The sequence below is a fragment of the Gymnoscopelus braueri genome (genome assembly GCF_963280865.1).
Source record: "Gymnoscopelus braueri genome assembly, chromosome: 3".
Taxonomy (NCBI): Eukaryota; Metazoa; Chordata; class Actinopteri; order Myctophiformes; family Myctophidae; genus Gymnoscopelus; species Gymnoscopelus braueri.
Window position 1 is genome coordinate 47,962,470 of NC_137612.1, and position 17,112 is coordinate 47,979,581.

General features: G+C 43.8%; 1 protein-coding gene across 1 annotated transcript in view; it reads right to left on the bottom strand.

Moving 5' to 3' along the window:
- LOC308082002 (dedicator of cytokinesis protein 3-like) overlaps window positions 1-17,112 on the bottom strand; it is a gene marked incomplete at its 3' end in the record, with an annotated part of 230,792 nt that overhangs the window by 79,083 nt on the left and 134,597 nt on the right. The window contains 1 exon segment of the mRNA XM_080423612.1: window positions 1,891-1,946. Coding sequence (XP_080279738.1) covers window positions 1,891-1,946 — 56 coding nt within the window.

The following is a 17,112-nucleotide window of genomic DNA, read 5'->3' on the forward strand; positions in this document are numbered from 1 at the left end:
AACTCAAATCTTTGCTTCTGGGAATTCTACAAATGTTTTTCATGTCAAATTATATGTATTTGGCCGCGGACCCCCACCCCCAGAAGCAAAGATTTGAGTCACAAATGTTTTCTTAAAAATATATATATATTCAAAGATTTGCAAAAAATATATATTTCTTTCTAAAATAGCAGATCTACAAGCTCATAGTGCGGCACTCAGTGCTGCGCTATGAGCTTGTATATCTGCTATTTTTGAATAGCCAAAGTATAAAACTTTCCGGTCTTAATGGGTTAAGGTAAAAATATAGTAGATTAAACTTTTTCATAGATTTCATAGATAGCTTCTTGTTTGTAGTTCTCAAGGACCCCCAAATTGATATGTATTTGGCCGTGGACCCCCATCAGAAAAAGTTTTCTGATAGGGACCCCCTGAAGAGAAGATTTGAGTTAAAAAATTGCTTTCAAGATGTTTAATTTTCCCCCCAAAAAATACGTGCTGCGCCGACTTTTATATCGGTCAGGGCACTTAGGCACTTAGGCTCCAATGTAGCCTGACAGCGCATCGTGGGTTAAGGACCAGGGGCCAGTTGCACCACCTCATACTAAGTTCAAACTTAGCCTAGTTATACAGTAGCTTAAATGGCTTTTAAAAAGCCATTTAACCCATTTAGCCTGGTAAGTATCTGTGTCATTTTAGATTTCTTTGGCTATTCAAAAATAGCAGATATACAAGCTCATAGCGCGGCACCGAGTGCCGCGCTATGAGCTTGTAGATCTGCTAGTTTTTGGGCGGTGAAACGCCCCTATAAGTGAGGTTTGGATATTTGTACAACAAATCCTGCGCTGTGATTGGCCAAAAATGTACCCCGCCTAACCCTGCACCGTGATTGGCCAATCACAGTCTATTCAGGACTGCTGATTGGCCAGTGTCACATGACACATGTGCATAGCCCTATATAAGAAACCCATAACTTTAAAAAAAACAATTTGTTTTTTTTAAGTTATGGTTTCTTCCATCATAAAGAGTGTTTCAATAAATGTATTTATTTTTTGTACATGATTGGTTGACTCCATTCAGTATTGTGATTAGCTAGCAAGACACCGCCCACTTCACACAGGGTGTGATTTTTGTTTTTTATGTGAAAATTTGTGCAAATCTTTAAATAAATATATTTTTTAAATATATATTCAAAGATTTGCACTCATTTTCACAATTTTTCTAAAAATAGCAGATCTACAAGCTCATAGCGTGGCACTCAGCTTGTATATCTGCTATTTTTGAATAGCCAAAGAAATCTAAAATAACAGAGATACTTTCCCGGATTGAATGTGTTTAAGCTATAACTATAGGCTAAGTTTGAACTTAGTTCTCGACGAACTTTGCTGCATGTCTCTCCCCATCTCTCTCTCCCTGTTTCCTGTCCATCTCCACTATACACTATAAATAAAGGCAGAAAAGCCCCCCAAAAATATCTTTAAAAAAGGATTGTGACGCTATGTTAACTACTTCTGCTGGGGACCCGACCCCCTGGACCCCACCCACCCACCCACCCAATTATGGACCCCTAGGGGTCTCTGGACCCCACTTTGAGAACCAACGGACTACATAATATAGGGAAGACCTACGTTATGAGCCGTGGGAAATCATAACCTCGGAATGTTCAATTAATTGTTTATTGATTCATTTTTAAAAAATGATGAGAAAACGAACTCTTCCTTCCTGGTTTTAAGCCATATGCCTCAGTGGCCATAAGACAGACAGACAGACAGACAGACAGACAGACAGACAGACAGACAGACAGACAGATATGGACATAGACATAGACATAGACATAGACATAGACATAGACATAGACATAGACATAGACATAGACATATGGATAGTCAGTCTCATTAAAGGAAGTCATACCCTCTGTTGGTGACAATGGCCTTCTTCAGGTGCACATAGCTGGCTGGAAACACTCCCTAGAGAGAGAGAGAGAGAGAGAGAGAGAGAGAGAGAGAGAGAGAGAGAGAGAGAGAGAGAGAGAGAGAGAGAGAGAGAGAGAGAGAGAGAGAAAGACAGAGATACAGTTAATATCAACCATAGATGGACATTCAGTCTATAAGATGTGATGTACTGTAACTAACCCAATTGCTCTAGCGTGACAGAGTATAATATAAAGTCTTGTGTTCATTTAACACTCAGGATTGTGTGTTTTCCTTAGAGTAGGACCAGAGGTGCTTGCACAGTAGCAGTAACAGTGAATAATAGATAGATGTATTTGGACACGAAGGAGCACAGCTGCTGCTATTTTCAATCAGCACAATCTGCCACAAGAGTGTCATAATATCAGCTGTGTCTCGTTGAAATGAAAAGAGAATGGATACAAGTGCTGCTGTCATTATCAGAAACACTTGAAAGCAGTATTTTAAGCCACTGGTTCTCAACGTGGGGTCCGGGGACCAAAAAACTTAACAAGTAATTAGTAGGTATAGTTTACTAACAGTTGTTGAATGAAATATTAACTATGGGATAGTTATTCTAAAGTGTTACTGTACCAACATGTCTTTTTAACAGTGGATTTTCTTTCTACATTTCAGGTTTCTTTGCTACTTTATTGTTTGGTCACACACCATGTTGTATTTGACTTTCAGGTGATTAAATAAATGAGTCTCATGCCTTGAGCTGCTGACAACACCTTGTCTGACCAAAGGCTCTCTCTCTCTCTCTCTCTCTCTCTCTCTCTCTCTCTCTCTCTCTCTCTCTCTCTCTCTCTCTTCTTGGCTCAAGCTAGAGCTGCATGATCATGGTGATAATTATAATCGTAATGAGATGATCAAATTAACTAGGGGTGTAAACAACTCCTGGGGTGCTGCTACGCACACACACACACACACACACACACACACACACACACACACACACACACACACACACACACACACACACACACACACACACACACACACACACACACATATATATCCGGGAACCCCCAAGGGTCCGTCGCAATGATTTTAACCATATTTTATACATTGGCTATTCAAAAATAGCAGATATACAAGCTTGTAGATTCGCTATTCCTTTTTTTTAAATCATGAAAATGCATGCAAATATTTGTACATAAAGTATATCTTGTTTTAAAGCGAACATTTTTAACTAAAATCATTGCGTCTGGAGGTCCCTGGCACAACATATTTTTTTAAGATGGGGGTCGGCGGCAAAAAATATTTCCTTTACACGAAAATGTTTGAGAACCAACTGGTGTACAGTGTGTGTGTGTGTGTGTGTGTGTGTGTGTGTGTGTGTGTGTGTGTGTGTGTGTGTGTGTGTGTGTGTGTGTGTGCGTGCGTGCGTGCGTGCGTGCGTGCGTGCGTGCGTGCGTGCGTGCGTGCGTGCGTGCGTGCGCGTGCGTGTGCGTGCGTGTGTGTGTGCATCCCCCTGCACTCCGGGTGCACATGGCAGGCAGTTAGGACAGCAGGCCAGCTCCTCTCTGTCATGCATGATAACTCACTGTCACTGATGACCACAACTGTTGCCAGACTTTGCGAAATAAATAAGCAACCAGGTCTACGAAAACAAGCGACTATATAGGCCACAAGAGTAGCCTACTTTTATATACATTGGCTATTTGAATATGGCCGATCTACAACCTACAAGCTCACAACGTATTGCATCGCGATACTTTGAAAAATACATATTTTGAATATGTTTTGAAACATTAATTTTAACAACACAAATCTGGTATGGGGGTCCCTGGCACACCATGTTCTCAGATGGGGGGGTCTGCGGACAATTACATATTAATTTACAGGTTTCCTTGACATGAAAATGTTTGAGAACCAATGGTTAAACAACATTAGGAAACAAGCCCAAATAACCAACTATACACTGTAGAAACAAGCCAACAAAAAAGAAAACGCGACCCACAACTACCAATATTTACAAGCAACTTTACAGCCCAATGTCGCTTATAATAAGCAGACATGGCAACACTGATGACCACACAGTCTGCTCTGCTTCACATCCATCCATGTGATAAAAAACTAAACAAAAACACATTGACTTAGTTAGAACGAAGGATAAACGCAGAGTGAGAGGCATATCATCGCTGTCGGTACAGAAACCTCCTAGACTGCCCCAACGCTCCTGATTTCGTGTATAGAGGGGTGGGTGTATAGAGCCGGCGAGAGACTGCGCCTGATCCCATTGGTTCACCGATCTGTCCGTCAACCCCCGCCCCGTTAACACAACATTACGAGCGACGCCCACTGCACTCTGGTTGGTTGGGAAGTGAAACACTTCCTCATACCGAGTACACCGACGGGCTGGGCCAGGCTTTTATTTTTTAGCAAAACTAAACAATAAAAGCCTGGAGATCGAGGCTAGAAACCTCCTATCTCCATACTAAAGTTTTTTGTGTTATAGTTTCGTAAATTAACGCCCTTCTTGATCATACTACAGCGTCACACAAAAGCATCAAAAGTAGCAGATCTACAAGCTTGTATCTGCTACTTTTGATGTTTTTGAATTTGAATCCCGACAAGTAACACTTTTGGACATATGAAGTTTCCACCTGACAGAGACGAGCGAGCGAGAGAGAGAGAGAGAGAGAGAGAGAGAGAGAGAGAAACACAGTGGTGGAAAAAGTACTCAAATTATTTACTTAAGTAAAAGTATCAATACTGCAATGCAGAAATACTCCGTTAGTAGAAAGTACTCATTATGCAGAATGTCCTATTTCACAAGATTTCAAAGGTAAAAAAATCATTAAAATCTTTTGAAAATAGCAGATCTACAAGCTCACAATGCATCGCATCGCGACGCATTGTGAGCTTGTAGATCGGCTATTTTCAAATGGACGAAATGTATATCGGGCTGAAGTGGTTAATGTATGTTTTGTAATAATATTCAAAATCTACAAAGTAACTAGTAACTAAAGTTGTCAAATAATTGTAGTGGAGTAAAAGTACAATATTTGCCTCCTAGATGCGCCTCCTAGATGCGCGTGCGTGTGCGTGCGTGTGTGTGTGCATCCCCCTGCACTCCGGGTGCACATGGCAGGCAGTTAGGACAGCAGGCCAGCTCCTCTCTGTCATGCATGATAACTCACTGTCACTGATGACCACAACTGTTGCCAGACTTTGCGAAATAAATAAGCAACCAGGTCTACGAAAACAAGCGACTATATAGGCCACAAGAGTAGCCTACTTTTATATACATTGGCTATTTGAATATTTTTGTAATAATATTCAAAATCTACAAAGTAACTAGTAACTAAAGTTGTCAAATAATTGTAGTGGAGTAAAAGTACAATATTTGCCTCCTAGATGTAGTGGAGTAGAAGTAAAAGTATAGAAAAATGGAAATACTCCAGTAAAGTAAAAATTCCTCAAATTTGTACTTAAGTACAGTACTTGAGTAAATGTATTTAGTTACTTTGCACCACTAGAGAGAGAGAGAGAGAGAGAGAGAGAGAGAGAGAGAGAGAGAGAGAGAGAGAGAGAGAGAGAGAGCAAACAGCATTGAAGAGAGACAGACGAACAAAGAGAGAAAAAGTGAGAATGAAAGAAACCGCTATTGAAAGAACGTAGAGACCATTAATCATCTAGACTCCACATCTCATCTTTCACCTTCAAGTCCCCGAGAGCACAACCACATCATCTCTTATTACATTGTGTGTGTGTGTGTGTGTGTGTGTGTGTGTGTGTGTGTGTGTGTGTGTGTGTGTGTGTGTGTGTGTGTGTGTGTGTATTGGACTGTACAACCTACAGTTCAAGAGTTATAGGCCAAAGCGTGAAGCGGCCTGTTACAGCGCCACCATGAGGCCGATTTGAAACATGTCGGTGTGGAGGTTCTTCCCTATTGGCCAACTGGGAGTGTCTGCAGCTCTGTTTGTTTCTAGGATGTTTATGTGCAGCCAAAAACAAGCTTCTGCGTATATAGGCGGGGAAAGAAGTGTCCTTATCGTGTAAAAAAAACAAACAGTAGGAAACAAACAATTTCCAATGTTTTTTTGCAGAATGTAGGATGAAAGGGATGAAACTAATCTTCTCTCTTGGAGGGAAGCTACGTTATTCTTACTGGCTTGTTTTGTCAAAATGTCAGCCGTGCTTCTCTGGCAGAGAAACTCCACCGCACAATGAAAGTACTGTATGTTTTAATACTGAGCCTCACAGTGTCCACTCTCTTGTGTGTGTGTGTGTGTGTGTGTGTGTGTGTGTGTGTGTGTGTGTGTGTGTGTGTGTGTGTGTGTGTGTGTGTGTGTGTGTGTGTGTGTGTGTGTGTGTGTGTGTGTGTGTGTGTGTGTGTGTTGTGCACATGCATGTGTGGCTGCTTTTAGTGGTGGAAAAAGTATTCAATTGTTTAGTATTCAAAGTATTAGTATCAATACTTTATTGTAGAAGTAAACTCCTGTATTCAAAATGTACTTGAGTAAAAGCACAAAAGTATTGGCATCAAAATATACTTAAAGTATCACAATTAAAAGTTCTCATTATGCAGAATGTCCCATTGCACAAAATTTCAAATCTAAAATGTATAAAAATCTTTTGGAAAATAGCAGATCTAGTAAAACGTATACCGTAATAGCTGCCTCTGAGATGTAGTGGAGTAGAAGAAAAAGTATAGAAAATTGGATATACTCCAGTAAAGTAAAAGTACCTCAAAATTTTACTTAAGTACAGTACTTGAGTAAATTTACTTAAGTTACTTCCCCCACTGGCTGCTTTCACTTCTGTGCACGGACAGACTTTTTTTTCTTCTCTCAGATTGTGCATGCGTGTCTCTGTCTGTACGTGTGTGTGTATATATATTTTTTCATGCGTATGTGAGTGTGCCTGCATGGCATGCATGTGTTTTGTACTTGCACATCTTTCCACTTTCACACTAAATGATTCATCAAGTCTCGACCACCTCCTGAATCATATGGATGTAGCCTACACTACAACACAACAGAAGTGCATGAGCAGTGACCGCCGGAGCTCCCAGTGTAACGCAAGGTAGCTAAACCTGTTGTATCTCTTAACCCATTCAATCTGGGAACACATCTCTGTCACTTTAGATTTCTCGGGCTATTCAAAAATAATATGCGGTACCCACTACCATGCAACCAATCGACTAAATATGGAGGTACAGGTAACTCCATATTTGGAGTTCTTGGATAGTACACGGTAACACTTATATTGGGCGGGGCAGCACCAACGTGACACAAAGCTCTGTGAGAAGTCGAAAGTAGTGTTTTTATTTTAATTTTAATGTCATTATTTGTATCATAATTTTTGTTCTGCGTGTGCGTGTGTACAGAATGCAAACTGTAGGATTGGTTATTGTCAAGGACAGGAGTGATTCTTTCCTTTTCCAACTGTGTTAGTTTTTCAATGGAACCAGGCATCGGCAGTTCTCAGCCATTAATTAACGAGCCGTTTTCAGCTGTGCCTCTGCCTTTGATGTGCTGAGGTTCGCTGAGTGCGCTCTGTCCCAGTGATTGACAGGCTGAACTGCACCGTGTCAGAAGTCAGAACAGAAGCCGCAAACTGTATCGTGTTGGATAAATGCATCCAACATTATGTAGACCTATCGGTAACCAGAACACTCGCCCCAAAACACACTCGCCCCCATTTTTCCCCGCGGACCGCTCGCCACCAGCGAGCGGTCCGCAGTCTTTTTTACTGAGGTTAAGGTTAGAAATAAGTTTAGGCTTAGGCATAGTTATACTGAGGTTAAGTTTAGGTTTAGGCATAATTTTACTTAGGTTACATTTAGGAATAAGGTTAGGTTTAGACATAATTTGACTGAGGTTAAGTTTAGGAAAAAGGTTAGGTTTAGGCATAATTTTACTGAGGTTACGTTACAGAATACCTGGTGGCGACCGTTCCAAAGTCGCCGGATTTGACGCGGGGTATTCGGCCTATCATTATCCAATGTTGCTTGTTGCCATGGAACCTATAACATCAAAACAAAAGCCGTTCATTAAGGGAAAAAAGGATTGCTTTAGGCTATTCTATGAAACCCAGGTAAGTTTCATTTTCGGTTTATAAAAGGAAACCTTAGTTGATTAAGAGACGTCCACAGTAGGAAATCATTCAAATGGCAGTGGAACACATTCCCAGAATGACTGTTTAACTTTACTGGGAGGCTGCTGTTCTTGTAGTAAGCTGTCTGTTTGTAATGACATTGATGTCGCTGTCTGTCTGTTGCTGGCTGCTGCTCATTGTTGGACAGCAGTCCGTGTGGCTCCCAAGCAGTGGAATGACCTCAGACCTTCCCCCTCAGTCAGGAGGGCAGACTTACTCCACATATTTCCCCACAATCTTAAAACTCACCTCTTCACACTCCACCTCACCCCCTACCACTTGTTTGTTGCCTATTTAGCAAGATGCTAGTTATGTTAGATGGATGTTGTTTACTTACTAAGGCTATGTACTGAAGTTAGTTTGCTATAGACTATTAAGACTGCTAAATGCCTTAATAAATTGTCCACCATTGGTGTTTGCATCGCTGAAGCAACAAATTGAAAGCACCACAGAGTGATGCATGGTGATGTAGTTGCTCCAACATACAGAAAAATAAAACTACAGCGTCAATAAACAGTGCATTCTGGGTAGGATCAGACAGCAATGCAGTATGTCCAAACTAAAGCATCATTGGTATAGTGACACAATAGGCTCTGTGCAGTTGTCCAAGGTTCCATTCCAGGCCAGGCCATGTCCCTGAGCAAGACACTTGACCCCTAATTGCTCCCCGAGGTGCTGCCCCCGTAGCGGCGTAGCGCCCACTGCTCCTAATACTTGGGTGGGTTAAATGCAGATACCTCATTTACTGTACTATATGCAAATATATAAGGAGTGTGGACTATATTATCATTATTATAACTGTGGTTGCCAGAAAGGGCAACACACTATAGTACTTGGGCGACTTTATTCTTTCTTATTATTATAGATACAGTAAACTAAAGTTTGTCCCGCTACTCCTCCCACAGTATATCACGAATGCAGGATCTGATCAGCACCAAATCTGAAGCGCACGTCGCATGGCCTCCGACGCTATTCCTCCCAGCATATTCCTCAGGTCCCGGAGGCCGCAACCAACGACTCACGTCGGGGCAAAACTTCCCGAAATTGCACCTTTCTAGTTATTATCATTATTATTATTATAATCATTATTTAACTGTAGTTCCAGGTTTTCAGAAGGTGCATGGCACCCCGGTGTCTTTGTCTGGTTCATTTTCCCACAGCTTTGTTGGATTGGCTCTGCAGCAGATTTGAACCTGGAAACAAATATTGTGTAACACCTTCACATGTGTTTTCCAGTTCAAATCTGCTGCCTAGCCAATCAAACAAAGCTATGGGAAAATGAACCGGAACAGGGAAAGGGCATGCCAGCTTATGAGAACCTGGAACTGCAGTTATGCACAGAGCCTAGACTCTCTGATGTGGCACCATTGTTCTTTGATAAAGAATGTTGATTGGTCAAAGCTTTCTGAACTGTAGTACAGTGGGAGAGTTCTAAGGGAGGATGAAAGATCATGATTAATTTTACATAGATATCAGACATATGCATCTGGGGGGAAAGGGGGAAAAGGGAATTGTCAAAGTTTAATAACTTGTATTTCATCAGAATGTCAGTGAAGTCATCTCTTGGCTTTATAACTAATACAGTCTTTCAAGATTTGTTTATACAATAGGGTTTATATAATGATATACACTGGATGTAGTTGCGAGTCATCTTTTGCATTAGGCTGTAACAGGGTTGGTTCTAGAATTACTTATTTGGGAAAAAAGATGATTACAGCACACTTTAGTGGTTTAATATCTCCATTGTCATCCTCGTTTGCAATTCTCCCCTCTCTCTCTCTCTCTCTCTCTCTCTCTCTCTCTCTCTCTCTCTCTCTCTCTCTCTCTCCCTCTCTCTCTGTTTGTCTTTTCTCTCTCTTGTTTGCCTTCCTCTGATTTCCATTCTCTCTCTTTGTCTTTCTGGTTGTCTTCCTTTCCCTTCCCCCCCCCCCTCTTATTCTCAGACAAACCCGCTGACTAGAGAATTTGATCCAAAAAGAGTTGAGTTCAGATTATATTACTCTATCATCCCCCTCTCCTTCTCTCTGCTGCAGGCATTTGAATAATAGATAGGTGATGCATCCTTGGTGTCTTGGGTGGTGGTGGTGGTGGTGGTGGTGATGATGATGATGATGATGATGATGATGATGATGATGATGATGATGATGATGATGGTGGTGAGGTCTGGTCATAAATAATTCATATCAGTGTTTTGGGACACTGCTAGCTCCAAAAAAAGAGACCCATATGCACACACTCACAAAAAGGTGATGTCGGTCCCGAATCAGCAGAAATAGTGTACCTACACTTCTGTATGAGTCACAGCTGGAAGCATGCTGGGGTTGTTGCAAAAGCTCACAGCAGTTCTGGTCTTAAAGTGGCAGTTTGTCAGTTTATTATATTAAGATATCAGGGAATGGTTATTCTTAAATGATAGTGGTCATTAAAGAACATCTGTGAGATAAGTCCAGCACCATGCACTCACTCTGTTTCCTATATTAAAATTGGCTTAAGGGAGGATGGGCCGGCGGGCGGGCGGACCTCTGACGTCACGCTCAAGTCACTATGACTCAGCCTAAGGAGCAAAAACTAAGGTAGGAAGGAAATAAGCAACTAATTGGAAGTAAATGAAATTAAGTAAATGGAAAATAAATCCATTTTGTAAATAAACACAAACTCAAGACGTTCACTGAAAAGGAAAATAATCTTCACATTTATTGAGGCGCTGTGGAAATGCCAACCATGAACATGAAATAAAGCTATTAGCAGTTCCAGGAACTCATTAGTTGCAGCACTGCACGTTCCTGAAACTTTTGGTCAAAAGGTGACTCATATTGACTCAAAAGAAGACGTGAGCCCTTTTTTCGACAAAAAGTTCCGGGAACTTGCAGTGCTGCAACTAATGAGTTGCTGGAACTGCTAATGATGTTTCAGGAGAATGGAGTGAGTTGGTTAATCGGAGGTCTTATGGAGGCTTGAACAGGTGTGATGGCCCTCCCCTGCCCCCTCTTTCCCCTACTAACAAGGAAGTTCTTCTCCAAATAGTCTACGTAAAGTCCAGGCCCCCAGAACCACAGTAGAACAGTGAAGCTGCCTTCGCCTGGTGGTCAAATCTGGGATAGCAAAGCAACACTTCTGCATTTAAAATGCTACTGCGCGTGCGTCTACCGTTTGAAACCCTATAGTGCGCCTGCTCATAACTCTATGGCCTGCTCTATTGGCTCCGATATTTCCTCCGATATTGGTGCTTCCGGCAGACTTCCCGGGTGCTTCAAACCCCACTGAGCTATTTCCATTTATATTATAACTCTATGAGTCTACAACAGTGAAGTTTACACTGAAACTACAGTGTATATTACATACTAGATATGGTTTCTCCTTTCCCTCCTGTTGAGGTTTACCACTCTCCTCTCCCCTCCCCTCCCCTCCCCTCCCCTCCCCTCTCCTCTCCTCTCCTCTCCTCTCCTCTCCTCTCCTCTCCTCTCCCCTCCCCTCCCCTCCTCTCCTCTCCTCTCCTCTCCTCTCCCCTCTCTTCATCTATTATGTTATTCTAAAAGGTGGTGGGTGATGAAGTTCCTTTCTTCTCTCTCACATTGCTCTCTATTGTTCCATACTTCTTTATGCCGTGTGAAAGAAAGCCGAGGCAGTGTGAGTCGGTAGCAGCACACAGTAAGGACCTAAGGCCTATAATTCGGAATAATGACTCAGATGTTGACACAGAGAACAAAATAGTGGATGTGGAACTGTTGTAGCTTGGCTTTCCAACAAATGGAACTTGTTTCTTCAGGGCTGCCATCGCTGTATGCTCTTCATAATATTCATTAATACGATAGGACTGAAGTCCCGAGCTAACCGTGCTGTACTGACAGTAGTTTAAGGAAAGGAAAGACGGGAGGCAGACTCACAGCAAACAGTCTTAACCCATTCAATCCGGGAACGCATATATGTGACATTTTAGATTTTTAGCTATAACCATTATTTTATACTTTGGGCTATTCAAAAATAGCAGATCTACATGCTCATAGCGCGGTACGAGCTTGTAGATCTGCTATTGTTTTTGAAAAATCGAGAAAATTAGCGGCACAAGCTCATAGCGGTGCCGCGCTATGAGCTTGTATATCTGCTATTTTTTAATCGCCAAAGAAATCTTAAAATGACACAGATGCATTCCCAGTCTTAATGGGTTAATTCAATTGTGTGCACGTCACATGCCTGTTGAGAGAAGCCGCACTTTGAGCCTCAGCTGTCGGCATTGAAAAGACTGGGCTGTGGCGGGAAGCGAGAGAGTGGAAGATGGACAAGAGAGGCGCCAAGGTCAGAATGGAATGATGATAAAAAAGCAGACAAACAAGACCTCAATAAGTGTGCTGCTGTGAATTATGTATATCAGTCAGAGGATTTGACCGGGAGACAGACACACAGAGTGGCATGGAAAATCCATTTTTACCGGAACAGTGAGCAGCTAAATGGTTTCTCCGAAGCTAATGTCAATAGGCTGCTAAGCATCTTTAGAGAGTGGGTAACTAACCTCCATCCATCCATCTATCTTCATCTGCTTATCTGGAGTCGGGTTGCTGAGGTAACAGTTCCAGACAATCCCAGGCAACAACAGACTACTAAAGCAGTAGTTCTCAAACTTTTTCGTGCCAAGGACAGCCAAAGCAAAGATTTGAGTTTAAAAATGTTGTTTCAAATATATATATGTATTCAAAGATTTGCCCAACAAATGTTGAAGATTTAAAAAAAAAAAATGCAGATCTACAAGCTCGTAGCGTGGCACTCGGTGCCGCGCTATGAGCTTGTATATCTGCAAGCTCCCGGATTGAATGGGTTACATAGCGTCCCCTTAAATCTTCTTCGCCCCCGACTTTCGTCATGTAGTAAACTCTATAGTTTACTACATGATGAAAGAGCGTAATACAGCGAAGAAGAGAAGCAGAATCAGAATCAGAATCAGAATCAGAATCAGAATCAGTTTTATTGTCACATCACAGGTTTACAAGGTAAAAAAGTGGGTGAAATTCTTTTTTGTACATCGTTCCCATCGCAACGTTAGTTTCCATAGAAAGAAGAGGGGGGGGGAGAAGAAGAGGGTGGGGGGCAGGTGGGAAGGAGATCAAAACAAGAGAGCAACAGAAGGCCAGACAAGTTATCTACATATTTACAAATTACCTGAGATAATAAAAAAAAAAAAAAAAAACTAAACTAAGGTGCCTGAGCATAGCAGCAATGTATTGTATACTGTGCATGTTATACTTATACTGTGCATGATAGACAATGGACGTTAAGGTGCTTAGAGGAAAAGGAGCACAATAAAAAAAGACCAAAAAAAAAAAGTCAGTGCGTTATACAAGGGATTAAGGTGCAAAAGGTCAGTGCGTGTCCACCTAGAGTGGACTGACCCTAGTATAATCCGCAAGTAGCTCCATGAGGGAGTGCAACAAAAAGTCATTTGTACCTGGTGTAGTCCACAGGTGTGTCCGAGGGGGGGCTAAAGTCCAAGTCATTGTCCCTGGTATAATCCACAGGTGTGTTCAGGAAGAGCCAGAAAAGTCTGCGCCGCCTGCTGTCAGGCTGCTGAACTCATCCAGGCTTATGCCCCATTCAGCATTCTGACAGCAGCTGGATTGAAACTACACCAAAACCTGGTGGTGGAACTCTTGATACTGCGGTAGAGCCCCTTGCCCGGTCGCGGTCGTTGTAGGGGGTTGAACAGTCTGTGACTTGGGTGGTGCTTGTCCTTGATGATGCGCTTGGCTTTGACCACGCACCGCTTTTTGTACAGTTCCTGGAGCGCTGGGAGCTCGATTCCCATTATCCGCTCTGCCGATCGCACTACTCGTTGTAGGCTGATCTTTTCTCGGGCAGTGCAGTTCCCGTACCAGGCCGTGACACAGCCTGTTAAGATGCCTTCAACAGAACTGTTGTAGTACAGCCTGAGGATGCGACGTCCTACTCCGAGCTTCTTCAGGCGGCGGAGCCAGTACAGTCGCTGCTGAGCCTTTTTCCTCACGTGTGTGGAGTGCGTCTCCCATTTGAGGTCCTCCTCGATGTGTACTCCGAGGAACTTGAACTCGCTGACCCTTTCCACTGCAGCACCGTCGATGAGGATGGGCGCATGGTCTCTCCGTGGCCTCCTGAAGTCCACGATCAGTTCTTTGGTCTTGTCGACGTTAAGAGAGAGGTTGTTCTCCCGGCACCAGTGTGCCAGTGATTTGATCTCCTCTCTGTAGTCAGACTCGTCGTTGTTGACGATTCGGCCTATCACTGTTGTGTCGTCCGCGTACTTTATGATGGTGTTGGAGACATGTGTGGCTATGCAGTCATACGTGTACAGGGAGTAGAGGAGAGGGCTCAGCACGCATCCCTGGGGTGCTCCGGTGTTGAGGGTCAGGGGGTCGGATGTGATGCTGCCCATTCTCACCACCTGATGTCGGTTGGACAAGAAGTCCTGTATCCAGTCGCACATGCTTGGGTGTAGCCCTAGGTGTCTGAGCTTTTTGTCAAGTATTGCTGGGACAATGGTGTTGAATGCTGAGCTGTAGTCCACAAACAGCATACGTACATATTTGTCCTTCAGCAGCTTGTTGTCCATGTGCGAGAGGACGGTGTGGAGAGCCATGGCAATAGCGTCGTCGGTGGATCTATTTTTGCGGTATGCATACTGCCACGGATCCAGCGAGGCAGGTAGCGTGGAGCTGATGTATTCCCTCACCAGTTTCTCGAAACACTTGCTGACGATCGGGGTGAGAGCAACAGGTCTCCAGTCGTTCAGGCATGTCACTTTGGCCTTTTTGGGAATGGGCACAATGGTTGACATTTTGAACCCTGCAGGGACCACAGCCAGGGAGAGGGAGAGGTTAAAGATGTCAGCGAAGACACCCGCCAGCTGGTCTGCACATGTCTTAAGGACCCGGCCTGGAATCCCATCAGGTCCGGCTGCCTTGTGGATGTTGACCCGTGTGAAGGCTGTACGCACTTCTCTCTCCGAGATGGTTAGAGGGTTCTCCTCTGCTGGTGCTGCTGATGGCCCCGCTTGGCTGCCGCGGTTGGAGCTGATCTCAAACCGGCCGTAGAAAGTGTTCAGTTCGTTGGGGAGGGAGGCAGGCGGGTTCACCTCGCTTCTGGTTCTTGTTTTGCAGTCTGTCAAGGTGTGTACTGCCTGCCATGTGCTCCTGATGTCGCCATTGCTGAGTTTGTCTTGCATCTTTTTTGTGTAGGCCTTTTTCGCCTTCCTGATGGCGCTGTTTAGGGCCGCGCGCGTCGTGTTGCGCCTTTCCACGTCGCCAGATTTGAAACCAGCATCCCGTTCATGCAGATGTGCACGTACTCCGCTGTCCATCCATGGTTTCTGATTGGGATAGATCCGAACTGTCTTTTTTGGGACTATGTCACCTATGCACTTGCTGATAAAGCCAGTGACTGAGTCTGAGAGTTCGTTGATGTTATTCCCAGCGGTGTTCTTAAACATCCCCCAGTCAGTCTGGTAGAAGCAGGATTGTAGCATAGCGTCTGTGTCCTCAGACCAGATTCGGATTTCCTTCTCAACGACCGGCTCCCTTTTTAGCCTCTGTTTGTAGGCAGGTAGCAGCTGGATGGCGTCGTGGTCAGAGCTTCCTAGCGGTGGGCGGCGGAGAGCTTTGTATCCATCCTTGAAGGGCGTGTAGCAGTGGTCAAGAATATTGTCACCACAGGTACTGCAGGCGACATGCTGGTGGAATTTGGGAAAGACCTTTTTTAAGTCTGTCCGGTTGAAGTCGCCTAGGCAGATGACTGCGCAGTCCGGGTGGCGATTTTCTTGTGCACTGATCGCCTGGTGTAATTCCCTCATAGCTGTGTCCTTATTAGCTCCAGGATGAATGTAAACAACGGCTACAATCACAATGCTGAAGTCGCGTGGTAGGTAGAAAGGACGGCAGGCTATGATTAAAAGTTCAAGGTCTGGTGAGCAGTGACTATCTAGGATTTTAACATCTTTGCACCAGTTGTTGTTGATCAAGGCACAAACTCCCCCCCCCACGTTGCTTACCGCTCAGTACAGGGTCTCTGTCCTTCCTATACGCGGTGAAGCCAGGAGGAGTGATAGAAGAATCAGATGCTAACTCCGTTAGCCACGTCTCTGTTAGAACAACAATGGACGTGTTCCTTGTCTCACTGTTATACTTTACGCGCGCTAGTAAGTCGTCCATAGTGGTCACTGTTCTTGATTCACACAGAGATCTAACGTTCGCTAGCAGGATTGAAGGCAGTGCAGGTTTATATCCACGTTTTGTTGTTCTTACGAGGAGACCCGCTCTTGTACCTCGTCGTCCAGGTCTTTTCCGTCGCCTTGGCTTTGTTGTTGATCCAGCTGGAACAAAGGGAACCCCTCCCCCCACCCAGCTGGGTGGAAGGTTTTCGGCAAAAAAGTCCGGAATTCTGTGTGTAATCGCTGTGCTGATGTCCATAAGTGCTTGTCTGTCATAACTCCTTAGACACGCGACGGTGTAGGGAAAAAAGAGAAGGCTAAAGAATACTAAAAAGATGGAAAAACGTTGCGATGTTACGGAGCGCGTACGGAAGTGGCCGTCCTCCATGGCGCTACCAGTTCCTACCAGTACCAGAAGCCTCTCCAACATGGAGACACACATTTTTAATGCTGCAATCGTCGCTGACCGCGGTATACCGAAGGAGACCTGCTGTGTTCGAATCCCGCATAGGATATTAAAGATATAGAATGCAGCAAAATGTTTACAGCGTGGCAAATGGTCTGCATTTCTATAGTGCCTTTTATCCAAAGAGCTTAACGATGTGCGCTCCATTCAGACACATTCACACAGCGATGACGGAGGAGACCATGCAAGGCACCTGTAGTTTCGTGTCAAGTATATCGCTTCAAGGACACTTTGACACAAAGCCAGGAGCAGCCGCGGGCTTGGGCTTGAACCTGCTGGAAACTATATGCGTTTCGCGCCGCGTTTCCAGCTTGTGGATCTGCTACTTTTCATAATTTTGTGTGACTCTGTAGTGTGATCAAATAGGGCGTTCATTTACGAAAAAACACAAAAAGTTAAAATATGGAGATAAGAGGTTTCTGCCCGACAGCAACGACATA